Source organism: Strix aluco, chromosome 1, assembly GCF_031877795.1.
Source record: "Strix aluco isolate bStrAlu1 chromosome 1, bStrAlu1.hap1, whole genome shotgun sequence".
Lineage (NCBI taxonomy): Eukaryota > Metazoa > Chordata > Aves > Strigiformes > Strigidae > Strix > Strix aluco.
This window is the reverse complement of record NC_133931.1, coordinates 457,358-474,034: the sequence shown is the minus strand read 5'-3', so window position 1 is coordinate 474,034 and position 16,677 is coordinate 457,358. Positions and strand designations below refer to the sequence as shown.

General features: G+C 65.9%; 2 protein-coding genes and 1 long non-coding RNA gene across 3 annotated transcripts; 1 reads left to right on the top strand and 2 right to left on the bottom strand.

Annotated features, from left to right (window-relative positions):
- Window positions 1-34: 34 nt before the first annotated feature.
- HGH1 (HGH1 homolog) lies at window positions 35-4,928 on the bottom strand. The gene is made up of 6 exons (XM_074825350.1): window positions 4,352-4,928; window positions 4,160-4,260; window positions 3,375-3,473; window positions 3,209-3,300; window positions 668-790; window positions 35-485 (listed from the first exon to the last, which is right to left on the bottom strand). The coding sequence occupies exons 1-6, from the start codon at window positions 4,852-4,854 to the stop codon at window positions 309-311; spliced, it is 1,095 nt and encodes a 364-aa protein (XP_074681451.1). The 5' UTR covers window positions 4,855-4,928; the 3' UTR covers window positions 35-308.
- On the top strand, window positions 4,853-12,834 carry LOC141932431 (NFX1-type zinc finger-containing protein 1-like). Its single transcript, XM_074846012.1, has 14 exons — window positions 4,853-4,890; window positions 4,934-7,226; window positions 7,337-7,493; window positions 7,616-7,744; window positions 8,463-8,608; window positions 8,740-8,871; window positions 8,963-9,050; window positions 9,331-9,505; window positions 9,591-9,710; window positions 9,810-9,964; window positions 10,346-10,491; window positions 10,565-10,675; window positions 10,773-10,868; window positions 10,950-12,834. The coding sequence occupies exons 1-14, from the start codon at window positions 4,853-4,855 to the stop codon at window positions 12,093-12,095; spliced, it is 4,932 nt and encodes a 1,643-aa protein (XP_074702113.1). The 3' UTR covers window positions 12,096-12,834.
- Window positions 12,835-13,730: 896 nt separating this feature from the next.
- On the bottom strand, window positions 13,731-16,436 carry LOC141923514 (uncharacterized). Its single transcript, XR_012623324.1, has 2 exons — window positions 14,881-16,436; window positions 13,731-14,099 (listed from the first exon to the last, which is right to left on the bottom strand). It is a non-coding gene; the product is annotated as an uncharacterized LOC141923514 (long non-coding RNA).
- Between the last annotated feature and the right edge of the window lie 241 nt (window positions 16,437-16,677).

Sequence of the window (16,677 nt, the reverse complement as noted above, 5' to 3'; positions counted from 1 at the left end):
CTCACCCCGACCCTCTCCTGGGGGCCACAGCAGATTTGGGTTAAAACCTTTTATTTTACAAGGCACGTTGGAGCAGCTCAGCCCTGGGGGGGCCCCCAGGGCCAGCAGTGGAGCACCCCCAGGGTGAGGGGCCCTTCCCGAACCCCCCCTTGGGGAGCAGCAGAGCTGCGCCAGGCGAGGGGGAACCCTGCCCTGCAGCACCCCAAATTTCCTCCAGCGGCGGCGGGGAAGCACGGGGCCAAGCTGCCCCCCCCGAGGGGAGCTGCAGTCCATGGGTGACCCGTGGGGGAGGCCAAGCGCTCAGCCCCTCACCCCGATGGCTCCTCAGGGCACGGCGTCGAGCCCCCCGCTTCTTCCTCCTCCCGCCGCCACCGCTCCTCCTCCTCCTCCCGATCCCGGCGCTGCAGCTGCTCCTCCACCTCCTCGGGGATTTTCACCTCCAGCAGATTCTCCATCCCTGGGCCGGGCTCGTCCCCGATCAGCACCTTTTCCCAGGAGGGGGGTGAGGAAGGCTCAGGGAGGGGAGGAAGGCCGGTGGGACCCCCACCTTTCCCCTCACCACGACCCAGCAGGGAGCAGAGCGAGGAAGAGGCAGGACGGAGCCCTCGGAGCAGCTCCGCACCCCAGGACCCAGCTCCCTGCCCCCCCCGGGGACCCCCCTCCCCACCTGAATGAGGTTCTCGCAGGCCACCAGCACGTCGGGCTCCCGCTCGCAGCGGTGCAGCTCCCGCAGGATCACGTACGTCCCCTTGTCCCGCACCACGCGCCGGCCGGGTTTGGTGGCCGTGAGCTGCGAAGGAAACAAAGCGACAAACGTGAGCGTGGGGTGGGGGGGGGGGGGGGGCGGTGCGTGGCCAGGAGAACAGCACGTGGGGGAACAGCAGCCCAAGGGAGCAGGGGGCTGTCACAGAGCTGCTCTGACCCGCAGCGGAGGGGGATGCCGGCTCGTTGGCGCTTCTACCCCACAGAATCAGGCTGGTTGGGGCCAGAAGGGACCTGTGGCCACCCAGAACTGGTTGCCCAGGTCCACGGGGAGAATCTCCAAGAACGGAGCCTCCACCAGCCCCCTGGGCAACCTGTGCCAGGGCTCCGCTGCCCTCGCGGTGAGAAAAGCGTTTCCTGATGTTCACGTGTAACCTCCTGCACCCCAGTAGGTGCCCGCGGCCGCTGGGCCTGGCACTGGGCACCACTGGGAAGAGCTGGGCTCCTCTTTACTCCCCCTCTGCAGGGATTTATAGACATAAATTCAAGCCCCTGAGCCTTCTCCAGGCTGAGCAGTCCCAGCCCCCTCTGCCTTTCCTCATGGCAGAGACGCTCCAGCCCCTTTCACCACCTCAGTGGCCCCTCGCCGTGTCCCTCCTGTACTGGTGTGAAAAGATTTCAAATACAACCTCTGGTATATTTGAAATAAGATTTTAAGGCCCAGTGAAACGTGCTCAGGGCATCGCTATCCTGTGACATTCCCAAGGCAACCAGAACGCTGCTCAACAGGCCTGAAAAGTGTTCTGAGCCTGCTGCTTGGATAGTCCCAGCCCAAGGCTGGTTTAAAACCCCGTCAAGCTGATCCTACAGAGGCAGTTTTAACAAAGGATGCTTAATTGACCAAACACTGGGGTTTTGCCACATTAAGAGAATTCAGTATCTGGAAAGCGCTCGCTCTAGCTAAGCCTTTCATAGAACATCTTCAGTGTTTGCTCAGAAGTCTGAAGGTGAATTTCGATGCGGATTTGTAACCGTGATGAGCCAAGACTGCCCCAGTGAGCAGCGGCTCAGGGCTGGGGCAGAGCGACGGGAACGAGCTGGAACTGTGGGACAGAACGGACTTTGAAACCGGGGAAGAATTAAGAGCTGAGAGTTCCTGGGAAAACACCAAAGACTTTTTGTATCGCGTGTTGTTACGTACAACCACATGTACAGAATATATATATATATATATATATAAAATGTATCTACAGCTTTCTGTTAGTCCTGGCCACTCGCTGCGGGATTGGCCCAACTCCGAGTTGTTAATAAAGCAAACCCAGAGACACCCCCAGCCTGGTGAAATTCTTTAACTGGGGAGCCCCGCACTGGACCCAGTACTCCAGGGGTGGCCTCACCAGTGCCGAGCAGAGGCCCCTCAGCCTGCTGTGCCCTCCCCAGGACACCATTCGCCACAGGAACACGCTGCTGGCTCATGGTCAACGTGATGTCTACAGCACCCAGGGCCTCGTCCCAGCCCATTGCATCCTGCTGTCGGGGCTGTTTCTTCTTGTTTTGCTCCACAAAATCCCTGCTGGCCCATTTCTCCAGCCCAGCGAGGTCCCTCCGGATGCCAACACGCCCCTCCGGTGTTCCAGCCACTCCTCCCAGCTCAGTGTCATCCACAAAGGTGCCAAGGCCGCGCTCTGCCCCGCCACCCAGATGATTTAAGGAAGATGTTGGACAAGACAGGACCCTGCATCGGGCACTGGGGCATAGCGCTGGTCACTGGCCACCGATGACCATCCTCCGGGCCCGTCCAGTTTTCAACCCAGCTCGCCCAGCCCAGTCATCACCACTTCTCTGCCAGGATCTCTGGGCAAATGGCGAGTTTTGGGGCAGCCCTGGCCACCTTTTCCTTCCCAGGAGCCCTGGCCTGGGCTCTCGCCCTCACCCCCATATCACCAGCAGAGAGAACGAAGTGTTACCCCACTGCTCAGCACCTGCCAGGCCACGCCTGGAATCCTGTGTCCAGTTTTGGTCCCCGCTGTACAAAAAAAGCTGTGGCCAGGCTGGAGAGGGCCCAGAGAAGGGCCATGGAGGTGATCACGGGGCTGGGCAGCCACGTGAGGAAAGGCTGAGAGATTGGGTTTGTGCAGATTGGAGAAGAGAAGGCGCCGGGGAGACCTTATCTCCACGCTCCGGTATCTACAGGGTGGCTACAAAGAAGGTGGAGAGTCCCTTTGTACAAGGAATCCCACGGAAAGACGAGGGGTGACGGGTACAAGTTACTCCTGGGGAGATTCCAATTAGACACAAGAGGAAAATTTTTCACAATGAGAACAATCAGCCACTGGAATAATCTCCCTGGGGAAGTGGTGGGTTCCCCAACACCGGACATTTTAGAGTTCAGCTGGACAGGGGGCTGGGCTTGTCTAGGCCGGGCTTTTGCCAGAAAGGTTGGGGCAGATGATCCCTGAGGTCCCTTCCAACCTGGGATTCCACGTTTTGCCCCAGAGGGACCCACCAGCATGATGGCTTCCAGCAGCATCTTCCGGATGTCGGGTTCTTCCTCGCGCTGCTTGTCCTGGGGCAGGTACTGCAGGTCCAGGGGCAGCCCTGGGGGAGAGGCAGCGTCAGGGAGGCATGTGGCCAGCAGCAGCCCCCAGACACCCATGCAGACACCCACTTACTTTCCATCTCATCCTCGGGAAACTCCTCGGGGCCTGCGAGAGGCAGGAGGAGGAAGGGCAGAATGTCGACCTCCTCGCTCAGCAGCCACTCGTGGTCCTCTGGGGACAGCCTGGGGTCAGAGGAGCTGCCACAGCCGGGGCAGAAAAGCTCAGCCCCCACCCAGCTACTCCCCACTACCCCCCACCAGCACAACCAGGGAGAGAATCAAAAAGGCAAAAGCAAGAAAAAACTCATGGGTCAAGATAAAGGAAGTTCAATCAGCGAAGGGGCAAAAAAAAACAACACAAAAAAAGGTCCAAGTGACGCAAAGGGGCCGATCACTCAGCGCAGAGCGATGCCCAGCCTGTCCCTGCACAGGGGCTGCTTCAGCCTCTCCCTGACTGTGACACTGTAAGGTGGGGGACACCCCCCCAGTCCGAGGGGCTCAGCTCTCCCACCTGGGTCCCCCCCCAGGCTCTTGACCACCCCCAACCTGCTTGTTTGTGAGAAACAGAGGCCTCGATGCTGCATGAGCATTGCTCAGCACTGGCTAAACCCAGCTGGTGTCACTCACCCTGGCTAAACCCGGGTCTAAAACACAGCAGCACCACACTGGCTGCTTGGAAGAAAGCCAACGCCATCCCTGGCAGAGCCAGCACCCCACAGCTCCCGGCAGTGCGCGACAGCCCGCTTGCAGCCCAGGGTGAGGGCAGCGCTCCCAGGCAGCCCATCCCGCAGGCTGGGGCAAAGCTCAGCAGCTGGGCCTGGCTTAAGGAAGCGGCTGGGCTCAGCCCGGGGCTCTCACCGGCCTCGAAGCAGCAGTTCCTGAGTGCCCCCACGACTCCGCGGCGATGGACAGTGGAGTCCTTGTACTGCGTGAAGGGCAGCAGCCGCTGCACCGAGCATCTGCGGGAGAGGGACGGTCACACCGGGCCGGAGACCCCCCCGCCCCGGGTACTGCCCCGCCAGGAGGCCCCCCCCCGCCCCGGAGCCGTACCGGGAGCGGTCGAGGAGCCCGCGGCGGCCCTCGGGCAGCTGGCTGAGGTTGCAGAGCAGCGGGCCGAGCTGAGGCGGCGGCCGGGGCTCGCCGAGGGCCTGGAGCAGCGGCGTCAGGCCGGACCCGCGGTCCCGCAGTCCCCGCAGCACCCGGCGCGCCGCGCCGCGCTCCCGGCAGAGGTTGGCCAGCACCCCGCAGGCCGGCCCGGCCGGCAGCAGCCCCAGCAGCGCGGGCAGCGCGGCCAGCAGCGGCCCGTGGGCAGCCGGCTCGGCCGAGACGTTCACCAGGCAGTCCAGGGCGTCGCGGGCCGCCGGCGGGCACGGCCCCGCCGCCAGCTCCAGCAGGGCCGCCACGACCGCCGGCCGCCCCGCCAGCATCCGCCGCCCCGCCGCGCTCCCTGACAGCGCCAGCGCCGTCTCCGCCGCGCCCGCCCGCACCGCCTCGCCCGCCGCCGGGGCCAGCAGCGCCGACAGCTCCGACAGCGCCGCCTCCGCCTCCGCCATGGCTACCGCTTCCAAGATGGCGGGCACCCCAACATGGCGGGCGTCACCTAGCAACCGCCGGGACTCCTCACGGCGATAGGCGGGCCCGGGAGCCAATCAGCGCCGCATGGGCGTGGCCGTGCCGCGGCTACGCCAATCTGCTACAGAGCAGCCGCCGAAGGAGGCGTGGCCCGGCGGAGACAGGGCTTCTGGGAATAGAGGTCCGCCAGGCGCTGCAAGGCCACGCCCCCGAGTGGGCCCCGCCCCTGCGGCGCCGCGGGGTCCTAGTGCGAGCGGGGCGGGTGCTGGTGCCCGTGGGGGGGTCACGGCGCGGTGCTGCCGTGTTTCCCCGTGGCCCTGCGCCGGCCGCACCGGGCTGCCCACGCCTGGCCGCCGCCAGCCCCACCCGGCCCCACCCGGCCCTTCCTCGGAGGGACGAATGCGGCAGCAGCCCCGGCTCCCCTCGCCCCTCCGCCGCGGAGCTCCCCGATGCGCTCCCGGAATCTCCCGAGTCGCTCGTTCCCCGCCGCGGTGGCCACCCAGCAGATCTGGGGGTGGCCAAGGCCCCCGTGAGGAGCGGGGTGCCGGTGCTGTCCCCGGGGCGGTCCCTGGGAGGTCCCGGTACGGGCCCAGGGTGGTCCGTGGGCGGCGCTTCCAGAACCAGTTTCTGTTTCTCGGCTCGGCAATCCTCTTACCAAGAAGTGCGGGAGCCGCCCTCCCGGAGCATCCCCGGAGCATCCCCGGTACAACTCCCGGAGCCCTCCCGGAGCATCCCCGGTGCCTTTCCCGGAGCATCCCCGGAGCATCCCTGGTACAACTCCCGGCGCCCCCCCGGAGCATCCCCGGTGCCTTTCCCGTACCGCGCCCCCCTCCCAGTTCCCGTCCCAGCCCTGTCAGGCCATCCCCGGTGCCGGTGGCAGCCCGCACCCCGCCGTGGGGTGGCCGTGCCCGGGACAGCTGAGCGGGACCAACCCCACTCCCTGCACCCTCCCCTCGGCTGGGGCCCCGCGTCCCCGTCCCCGCGTGGGTCCATGCGACGCCACGTCCCCCCGTCCCGCCGGGGCCTCTCCCCGCTCCGCGCCCAGCCCCGGAGCCCGAAGCGGTGGCGGTCGCTGAGCCCCGAGGGCGACTGGGACGCCCCGTACGAGGGCCCCGAGTCGGGGCGCAGCGAGGACCCCCCCGACCTCCTGGGCAGGCTGGAGCGGCTCTGCGACAGCAGCCCCCGGCAGCTCCAGCCCTTCCTGCGGCACCACACGCTGGAGCTGGGCCGGCTACTGGCCCGCGGGGACCTGAGCCCGGCCCAGGTTTACGTGCTGCTGCGGGCCCTTGGGACCACCCTGGAGCAGAGGGGACAGAGAGAGCCCTCCACGCCCCTCCTGACCCTGCTGCTGACCCGGGACTTCATCCTGGGGGACCTGCTGAGGTTCATCACCGAGCTGGACACCTTCCAGTGCCGGGAGGGCCAAGTGTCCCAGGAGGTGGTGGGGGACACGGTGGCCACCCTCCATCGCCTGCTGACCGCCTGCCCCAGCCACGTCCAGACGCTGCTCTGCTACCCCATCGACCTCCTCTTCTGCACTGTGCAGCGGCTCCAGGCCCGTGGCTTCCAGTTCTGCTGGCTCACCCAGCAGCGCCTACACGACGCCAGGCGCCGGGTGGACGCGGCTTTTCCCCACCGCCACCGCCCCGCCGGCGCCTGGCAGGATGATTTCCGCGAGGTGCCGGTGATCCCCGCGCCCGAGGAGCTCTTTGGGGAAGCGGGGGGCCGGCTGCGCCCCAACCTGCGGCACGGGCCGCATGAGAGCGCCGCAGCCTACCTGGACCTGCACTTCCGACTGCTGCGGGAGGATTTCCTCAAGCCGCTGCGGGACGGCATCGCCGCCGCCGTCTCCCTCAGCGGCCCCAATGGCAACAGGGCAGCGCTCAGCCTCTACCGGGGGGTCCAGCTCCACACCGTGGCCGCCACGCCGGCCGGCCCCATCTACCTGGCCCGTTTCCCGCCCCGCACTGGCCCGGCCGCCGCCGAGTGCCTAAAGAGCGGCTCCCTCACCTGCCTCCTCTCCGAGGACTGCAGCCACGTGCTCTTCGGGGTGGTGGCCGGTGTGCAGAAGCAGAGGGTGGCCCACCGGGACCATGTGTGGCTCCACATCCAGACTTATGGCCACCAGCAGCTCCTCGCCCACCTGGGGAGAACCAGCTTCACCATGGTGGAGTCCCCGGCCTTCTTCGAGGCATACCGGCACGTGCTGGAGGGGCTGCAGGAGCTGAGCCCCGCCACCGTGCCCTTTGGCCGCTACCTGGTGCACTGCAAGACTTCCGTCCGCCGCCCCGCGCACCTCGGCGCCGACAAGCTCTTCAGCCTCGTGCCGCTGCTGCCGGATGGCGTGAAAAAGGTGGGTCATGGCGCGGCAGCGCGGGGCTTGCGGGACCCTGCTCCCCGCAGCTGGCAGAGCCCGGCCAGGGTGTGACGCCGCGGGTGCCCCATCCCTGCTCTCGGTTTCAGGGGAAGGAGCCGGCGGTGGATCTCTCCGCCGTCAGCCTGGAGGACCCGGAGATCTGGTCCCCCAAAACTTTCCCCCACTTGGACGAGTCTCAGCTCGCAGCCATCCGGCTGGCGCTGAGCAGGGAGTTCGTGCTCATCCAGGGGCCCCCCGGCACGGGTAGGTGTTGGCACCGGCACGCCAGTGCTGCCCCCCCACCCCTCACTGTCCTTGCTGGGGGTCTGTGGGGGCAGAGTGGGACTTTCCCTGCCCCCAGTACACGCCGGCACTTTCCTCCCCAGGCAAAACCTTCATCGGACTCAAGATCACTGAGCTGCTGCTGCAGAACCAGGGTGGGGACGCGTGGGGGGAGCAGCCACCCCTGCTGGTGGTGTGTTACACCAACCACGCCCTCGACCAGTTCATGGAAGGTGCTGATACCAGTCCCAGTCCCTGTCCCCTCCCCGCAGACCCCTTGTGCCCGACGGGGGCTGTGCCAGCAGCATGCCCACCCCATCGGCAGCACAATGCTCATGGGTGCCATCGCCGTTGCCCATCACATCCCGGCTCCAGCCGGCTGGGGCCAGGTTCCCTGGGAGCACGCACTGGCCCACAGGCAGGCACAGGCTGGCAGGGCAGTCGGGGGGCAGGTTGGGTATGGCCATGGGGTTGGGGGGCAAGTTGGGCATGGCCATGGGGTTGGGGGGCAGACTGGGCATGGCCATGGGGTCATTGGGCAAGTTGGGCATGGCCATGGGGTTGGGGGCAGGTTGGCCATGGCTGTGGGGTCATTGGACATGGTCATGGAGTCACTGGGCATGTTGACCATGGCTATGGGGTCAGTGGCTATGTTGGGCATGGCCATGGGGTCATCAGGGAGGTTGAGCATGGCCACAGGGTTGGGGGCAAGTTGGGCATGGTCATGGAGTCATTTGGCATGTTGACTATGGCCATGGGGTCATTGGGCAAGTTGGGCATGGCCATGGGGTTGTTGGGCATGGCCATCTTGGGTCGGTGGCCATCTTGGGTACGGCCGGGGGGTTGGTGGCCATGTTGGTCATGGCGGGGGGGGGGGGGGTCGGCGGCCATGTTTGGCATGGCCAGGGGGGTTGGCGCTCTGACTGCCAGCCTGCCCCTCTCCTCTGCCAGGCATCCTGCAGTTCCAGCCCTCTCGGGTCGTGCGCATCGGGGGAAAATGCCGCAGCGAGAAGGTGATGGGCTGCTCCTTGCCGCTGCTCCGGCAACGGGAGCTCTACGGGCTGGTGGGGGCCAGCAGCCGCTGGCAACACGCACAGGTACGGGACCGGGGCCCTCTCCCCCCCCCTCCCCCTCTCCACACCCTGTGCCCACCCAGCGGCTCGCTGGCCACAGGGGTTTGTCGTGGCCCGCTCTGGCCTCGGCCCAGCGGCTCTTGGCCCCCCCCCAGCTGCGAAGCGCCTTGCAGGAGCAGGAGCGGAGCATCGCCGTCTGCACCGAGGTGCTGGGGCTGCTGCGCCGCGGCGTCCTCAGTGCCAGCGAGCTGCAGGACCAGATCGGGAAGGACAACCTGCTCTTTAAGGTGGGGGCGGCCGACACAGCCCTGCCAGGGGGCTCAGGGGGGGGCTGGGGGCGAGCTCAACCCCCCCACCTTGTCCCTGTCCTCCCCCAAGGGTGCCGTGCATCTGGACATGCTGCAGTGGCTGGAGGTGCAGCTCCCGGAGGGCGGGAGCCCGCGGCGAGGCCGGGACCACGCCGCAGGTGACTCTTGTTGCCACTTTCAGCCCCAGCTAGACTCATGGGGTGGGAGGGGGGGGGGGGGGGGGCGGGCCACGGGGGCCCACCCCAACTTGCATTGGGCACAGCAGGGCCACCAGGAGAGACCCAGCAGGAGTGGGACCCCCCCGCCCCAGGCAGGGGTGGGGGGCAGCCGCCCAGGGGACAGAGGAGGAGGAGGGGTGTCCCGGTCACAGCAATGCCCCGGGGGGTGCTGGGAGGGAGGGGGTGACACCACAGTCAGCTGCCACCTCTCTGCCCTCAGGCATGGAGCAAGGGGCCAGTGGGGGCTGTGGGGGCCCCGGGGTGGACGAGAGCTGGGAGCCGCTGCGCCGGGACGAGCGGTGCCTGGACGAGGAGGAGGAGTGGGACCTGGCGGAGGCCGAGAGGAGACAAGCCCGGGAGAAGTTCGCCTACATCATCCCTGAGGAGGAGGAGGGGTACAGCCCGGGGACCGTGGGGACGCGCTGGGACTCACTGGGGGAGGGGGGGGCCTGACGGCTACGTCCATCTGTCCGTCCCCAGCCCGCTGGACACCCAGCTGGCCCGCTGGCTACAAGACACCGACGCCATGACCGACGGGGAGATCGGCCACCTGAGGAGCCTCTGGCAGCTCCGGCTCAGCGACCGCTGGCGGCTCTACAGGTCTCACCGCCCCGTCCCCCGCCACAGCGGGTCCCTGGGGGGGGGTCCCCGTCCCTGGGGCTGTCCCCCGCCGTGACCCCCGTCCCGCACTGGCGGCAGGCGGTGGCTGGACGCCTACAGCGCGGCGCTGGAGGAGGTGCTGGCGAGGCGGCTGGAGGAGTATGAGCAGAGCGCGGCCCAGCTGGCCCAGCACCGGCTCCAGGAGGACCTGTGGATCCTCCGGCAGAGCCGCGTCATTGGGATGACGACCACGGGTGAGAGAGACGCCGCGCCGGGGCCGGGCTTGGGTTCCTGTGGCTGTGCCAGTATCGGTGCCAGTGCAATTTCTGGTGCCGGTGCTGCTTCCAGTGGCAGTGTTGGTGCCAACGCAGTATTGGTGCTGGTGGTGGTGGTGGTGGTGGTGCCAGTGCTGGTGCCGGTGCTGGTGGTGCCGGTGCTGGTGGTGCCGGTGTTGGTGGTGCCGGTGCTGGTGCTGGTGGTGGTGCCGGTGCCAGTGCCTGCCCCCAAAGGTGTGGTGGGAGGCGGGCGAGGACCCCAGGGCGGAGGAACTGGGGGTGCTGGGTGGACCCTGCCGGGGTGCCGGCTCCTTCACCCGGCTCGTGGTGGCTCGTTCACCCATCTCATGGTGGCCCCAGGGGCTGCCAAGTACCGCAAGCTGCTGCAGAGGGTCCAGCCGCAGACGGTGATCGTGGAAGAGGCCGCGGAGATCCTGGAGGCGCACGTCCTGACCTGCCTCACCGCCTCCTGCAAGCACCTCATCCTCATCGGGGACCACCAGCAGGTACGGCACCCTGCCCCCCCTGCCCCGGTGGCCATCGGCACAGCTCGGTGAGCCACCGCCGCTCCCTCTGCAGCTGAGGCCCAAACCAGCCGATTACACCCTGGAGAAGAAATATCACCTCGGCATCTCCCTCTTTGAGCGGATGATCAACAACGAGATCCCCCATGTGCAGCTGCTGTGCCAGGTGAGCCAGACCCCCCCCCACTGGCGCAGGCACCGCCGCCCCCCCACCCCCGGGGGGCTGCCGCCGTGGCTTGAGCGCTCCGCCGTGTCCCTGGCAGCACCGCATGCGCCCCGAGATCTCCCAGCTGCTCGTCCCCTTCTTCTACGAGGCGCTGAGGGACCACCCGGCTGTCAGCGGCTACGAAAGGATCAAGGTGGGGGGGGAAAGAACCAGGGTAGGGCGGGCACAAGGACGGGGACGGTCCCCTGACCGTGTCCCTCCCCGCCCTGGGCAGGGCGTCGAGAGCAGCGTCTTCTTCATCCAGCACGTGGGGGCTGAGAACCTCGGCGGCCACGCCGGCAGCTACAGCAACCGCTCGGAGGCCGCCTTCCTGGTGCACCTCTGCAAGTACCTGCTGGAGCAGGGCTACGAGAAGGGGCAGCTCACCGTCCTGACGCCCTACAGTAGCCAAGTGGCCACCATCCGGCAGCTGCTGGCCAGGAGGGACATGGCCGAGGTGGCCGTCTGCACTGTGGATGACTTCCAAGGGGAGGAGAGCGACATCGTCCTGCTCTCGCTGGTGCGGAGCAACCCGGAGGGGCGGATCGGCTTCCTCAAGGACCGGCACCGCGTCTGCGTGGCTTTTTCCCGCGCCAGGAAAGGCTTCTACTGCGTCGGCGACCTGGAGGGCATCGCGCGAGGTGCCGGCGGTCAGCTCTGGGCCGAGATCCTGGTCGCCCTAAAGAGCAAGGGCCTGGTGGGGGACGGGCTGGTGCTGACCTGTCAAAACCATCCCGAGGTGACGGTGACGGTGCGGGACGTCTCTGACTTCAGGCAAAGCCCCGAGGGCGGCTGCACGCGGCGGTGCCAGACGCCGCTGCCCTGCGGCCACCCCTGCCCGCGCCGCTGCCACCCGCGCGACCGCGAGCACCGGCAGGTACGCTGCTGCCTGCCCTGCGCCCGGCCGCCCTGCCCGCACGGCCACCCCTGCCCCAGGCTCTGCTGGGAGGAGTGCGGCCCGTGCCTCAGGAAGGTGGAGAAGGTCCTGCCCCGCTGCGGTCACCGGCAGCGCCTGCCGTGCCACATGCCGGTAGAGCGGTGGCGCTGCCAGGAGCCCTGCCTGCGGCCCTTCGCCTGCGGCCATCTCTGCCCGCGGTGCTGCGGGGACGACTGCAGCCGAGACAGCTGTGGTCTGAGCAGCTGCCGTGGGGACAACCACGATGGGGACAACCATGACGGGGATGACCACAGTGAGGACGACCACGGTGGGGACAACCGCGATGGGGATGACCGTGATGGGGACGACCACGGCGAGGACAACCACAGCGGGGGTGACCACAGCGAGGACAACAGCAGTGAGGTGGTGGCGCACCCAGCCGGAGCTGCCGGCACCCAGCCAGGAGAGCAGCCAGCAGAGCCCAGCGTGAGGCCGCCCCTGTAGCCGGTGCCGCTGCTGGTGTGGGGCCCGATCGCTTGCCAGCTGGGGGGGGGCAACCTCCGGGTCCGTTGCTGCTGCTGGGGGGGGGGTCCGTCCAGGCAGGAGCTGGGGGCTGCGGCGCTGCCGGCATGGTGCTGCCCGCAGTCCCGCTCCCCAGCTGTGCCGGGAGCCGTGGCCTCCCCAGCACCTCCCCAGCTCCATCCTGGCACCTCCACGAGTCCCAGTTGATCCCAGATGGGCCCATTGTGATTCCCAGCTCGATCCCAGCTGGTCCCACGGTGACAGCCCACAGCAACCCCCAACTTAATCCCGACTGCACCCGCGGCAAGTCCTGGCTCGATCCCAGCTGCGACCTCGGTGATTCCCAACAAGATCCTGGCCAGACCCTCAGCAATTTCCAACTTGATCCTGGCTGGAGCCGTGGTGACACCCGGAACACCCCCACGTGCCCCGGTGCCTTCGGCAGCTGCCATTGCCACCCGGCCCTGCCAGCCTTGGGGTTGGGCTCTTCCCTTCGCTGGAGCCAAGGTGCCAGCAGGTGCCGCATGGGTGACACCACAGGGAGGGACAAAACCTCCACCCCCCCACCCGCCCCCGCGTGGTTCAGCCTTGCAGGGGTTTGGCTGGATGTGGCTCTCCAGGCTGCGGTGGCACAACCGGTGACCCCGCTACCCCCCCGTACCCCACTTTCACCCCTGCTTTGCTTCACTAAGTAATTAAAGCCCGACCAAAGCCACCCTAATTTCTGCCGCCCGTCCATCCTTGCACCTCAGCGTCCGCGCTTCTCCTGGCGGTTGCCTTTGGTTGTCCCCACCAAGCCCGGCCCCCCCGGGAGCGGGTGGTCCCGGGGGTGCCAGCAGCTCCGGAGCCAATCAGGCGCCATACCCAGGGAGGAGAAGACTTTCCCCGTGGGGATGGGCAGCTCCCACGCTGGGAAAAAAACCTTCGTGTGCTCGGGGCGAGCAGGTTACGGGGGCTCCCAGCACAGGCGATGCGCCCGGGGGGATCCCGGCTGCCGTCGGTGACACTTTTCTCTGGGAGCGTGGAAGCAGCAGCAGCAGAAGGTGCCTGGACGTGGCCAGAGCCGGTTGGGTGGAGTTTGTGCATCCAGACGCTGCGGGGAAATTCCAGGCGCCGCGGCCAAACCCCCTTCCCGCAGCTCGTGGGGCGAAACCGCAAACCCCGGTTGTGAAGGACGGCGCTCGGGGCTGGCGGGGGGGCTCCTGCAGCAGCCGGAGGCATAAAGGGACGATGCTCATCGCTGGGCGACAAAGGGAATAAAGAGCCCACACCAGCCCTTTTTGACGGAAAACACTGCAATTGGGCTCGTTTTCCCAGGCGAAAGGAGACGCGCCGGTGTGATCCACACCGGGCCGGCCGGCGGCTGCATCCCCCGGCTGCGGCTCCCTGGGGAAATCCCAGACAACGGCGCTGGCGGCTCGAGAACAGGTTTATGGTGCGTTAAGGCCGTGGGTGTAAGGACAATTTTGGAAGGTAAATGGATAATAGAGGTCAAGGAGGTCGGTTCTTCCTCCGAGCAGGCAGGGAAGCAACATTCAGGTCAGGGGCTTCACGTGCTGGGCTTTAGGAGAGAAAATTCAGCGTAGGGGAAGTAGACCTGGATGCATCACGCTAAAATACCAATTTTTTAAAAAATTTACAAGCCTGAAACACTTATAACAGTTGTATAATTCCTAAAATCCCACCCAGTTTTGCGGAGCGGGGGATTCTCTGCAGCACGTTGGAGCGAGGGCAGGCGTCGAGAGGCTGCAGCACCGTGGGAGGCGCTTCTGAGGTGAGAAATCCAGCGGATGTATCGGCAGATACAACGCAGAGGGGGAAAAATAGGCAGAATTTGCTGAATAAAGCTGCTTCAGCAAGAGGGGGCTGAGAGCGCAGCCCGGCCCCTGGCAGGCTGGAAAAATAAGTTCTAGAAACTCGTTAATAAATAAGTCAAAGAAACCTCAATTCCACGGCTGCCCAAGGCACGGCTCGAAGTTCCAGGGTCTGAAAAATAAATGAATCAAGACTTCAAAATTGAACACAATCCCCCCTCCAATACTGTGGTGCTGTGCACGGAAACTTCAGGCAGAAGGAAAAACAAACTGAAAAGGGGAAACCTGTGACATCCCAAAGTATTTGTGCCGCTTCAAGCCTGCGCTGGGGCGAGGAGCGGCCAAGAAACCCAAACCAAACATGGGGGGGTTTGGGGGGGTCCCTGGGAACAGCCCCTCGGCACTGGGGGGTCCCGCTGGCAGCACAGGGCTGTGCAAAATGCTGCTGCAGGGGCGGGGGGAGGTGACATCTCAGTCATCTCATGCACCTGGGGGTGGCTTTTCCTCTTAATTTTATTTTTAAATAAAAATAACTTTTAATATAATTAAATAATTTAAAATATAATTTTAAATATATTCTTAATTTTTTTCTTCTTCTCCCCCCCCCAGCCAGCCCCCAGGCTGCAGCCACAGCACCCCCGTTTAGGCTGAGCTCTCAGGACAAACTTTAGGAGGGCTCAACCGCTCCCGGGCAGACGCAGCCCCCGGGGAGGACTCGGGGCGGAGGGAGTTTGGGGGGGACCGTCTCCCGGGACAGGGGCGGCACGTGGAGCGGGGGGAGAAGGCAGAAGAGTGTTTCCCCCCCCGCCTCGGAGGAAGGAGCGGCGGGACCGACCGCACCCCCCGTCCCCTGCGCTTCGGGGGGAGGAGGTTGAGATACCGGGAACAAAACTGAGCTCAGGAGGAAGGGAGGGGTGGGGGCAGGTGGGTCAGGACACGGCAACGCTTCTCACCGTCCGTCCTGTCTGCCAAGGGCCAGTATTGGTGGTGGTTGGAATTAAGATAACGGCCTTTTTCTCCCACTACGGAGCCTGCCTTTTGCCCGTGACCGTTAACGGGTGAGTGGCCCCTCCCCGTCCTTATCTCCACTCCTGAGCCTTCGGGGGGGTTTTCTCCTCCCCAGCGCTGGGGGGGAAGGGGGGAGCGAGCGGCTGCCCGGGGCTCCGTCAGTCTCTGGGATCACGCTCCAGCTGAGTGTCCCCACCCCATTCCAGGTCCCTCTCTCCGATAAAAACTTTGTTTTTCTGCCCTCGGGGACCCTCTGATTAAATCACCATTCCTGCCTTTTCCTCCTCAAAGATCTTTTAATTAAGCTGACTCTTTATAAACACTGACAGCGTTCATTTGCTCCCCCCCCCCCCAGTTTAAAGGCCGTTCAGCCCTGCTGCACCGGCACCTTGGCTGACGCGTCCCCCCCACCCCGGGGTTCCACATTCGCCCCCAAAGTCGGGCGCTGCGTCCCCCTTGGCCCCGGCAGCAGCCGCACACCGACCCCAAACCGTCCCGGGGGACCCAGCGTGTGCGCGACAGGTAATTGCAATTACACGGCCGCAATTAAGCATCTCCCTTTCTCCCCACGGGGCCTTTCCCGCAGGATTCCCCTTCAACCCCGGGCTTGCACAAAGCTTTTGACGCTGTCCCGCACGACCTCCTTGTCTCGAAATTGGTGGGGGGACCCGCGGTGGGCGAGGAAGGGGCCGGGTGGTCACACTCAGGGTTGGGGTCAACGGCTGAGAGAGTTGGGGAGGTTCAGCTGGAGCAAAGGCTCTGGGGAGACCTTAGAGCGGCCTCCCAGGACTGAAAGGGGCTACAGGAAAGGGGGGGGGAACTCGTCATCAGGGGGGAGGGATAGGACGAGGGGGAACGGGTCTAAACTGACAGAGGGGAGATTTAGATTAGATAGAAGGAAGAAATCCTTCCCTGTGAGGGGGGCGAGGCCCTGGCACAGGTTGCCCAGAGAAGCTGTGGCTGCCCCCTCCCTGGAAGGGTTCAAGGCCAGGTTGGACGGGGCTTTGGGCAACCTGGGCTAGTGGAAGGTGGCCCTCCCCGGGGCAGGGGGTGGCACTGGATGGGCTTTAAGGGCCCTCCCAACCCACACCAGTGATGATGATGATGATTCAATGAACCCACCAAGACGTGGCCAAGTGGCTGCTCTCGCCCCCTCCCCCGAAGCCCCCCCCCCCCGTGCAGGGGCAGCTCCTGGCGCTGCTGCGGGGATGGCAGAAGGTGGCTCTGACCGTCCCCCCCCGGAGCCTCATGCCCGGGTCACACTCTGGGAGGGCGCGTGGTGCCGGAGCCCTAAAACCACCCCGGGGCTCAGACGACACAGCCCCAGCACTTCCCAGCTGCTTTTCAGAAGGGGGGGAGGGGGCAGATGCCCCCAGGAGAAGCCCCCCCACCCCCCAGGAGAAGTCTGCAGCCCCCAGGAGAAGCCCCCAGCCCACCAGGAGATACCCACCACCCCCAAGCCCCCCAGGAGAAGTCCCCAAGCGCCCCAGAAGAAGTCCACCACCCCCCAGTCCCCCAGGAGAAGCCCCACAGCCCTCCAGGAGATGCCCACCACCCTTAAACCCTCCAGGAGAAGTCCCCAGGCCCCCAGAAAAAACCCACCACCCCCCAGCCCCCCAGAAGCCTCCCAGCTCCTCAGGAGAAGCCCACCACTCCCCAGTCCCCCAGGAGAAGCCCCACCACCACTTAAGCCCTGGAGGAGAAGCCCCCCAGCCCCCTGGGAGACGCCCCCCAACTTGTGG

Coding starts and splice junctions, on each gene's coding strand:
- HGH1 (XM_074825350.1), bottom strand. CDS start 4,854: ATGGCGGAGGCGGAGGCGGCGCTGTCGGAGCTGTCGGCGCTGCTGGCC. Junction 4,261..4,351: donor GGGCTCCTCGACCGCTCCCG/GTACGGCTCCGG, acceptor CCTCTCCCGCAG/ATGCTCGGTGCAGCGGCTGC. Junction 3,474..4,159: donor GAACTGCTGCTTCGAGGCCG/GTGAGAGCCCCG, acceptor GGCTGTCCCCAG/AGGACCACGAGTGGCTGCTG.
- LOC141932431 (XM_074846012.1), top strand. CDS start 4,853: ATGGCTACCGCTTCCAAGATGGCGGGCACCCCAACATG. Junction 8,872..8,962: donor AGGACAACCTGCTCTTTAAG/GTGGGGGCGGCC, acceptor TCCTCCCCCAAG/GGTGCCGTGCATCTGGACAT. Junction 10,869..10,949: donor GCGGCTACGAAAGGATCAAG/GTGGGGGGGGAA, acceptor CGCCCTGGGCAG/GGCGTCGAGAGCAGCGTCTT.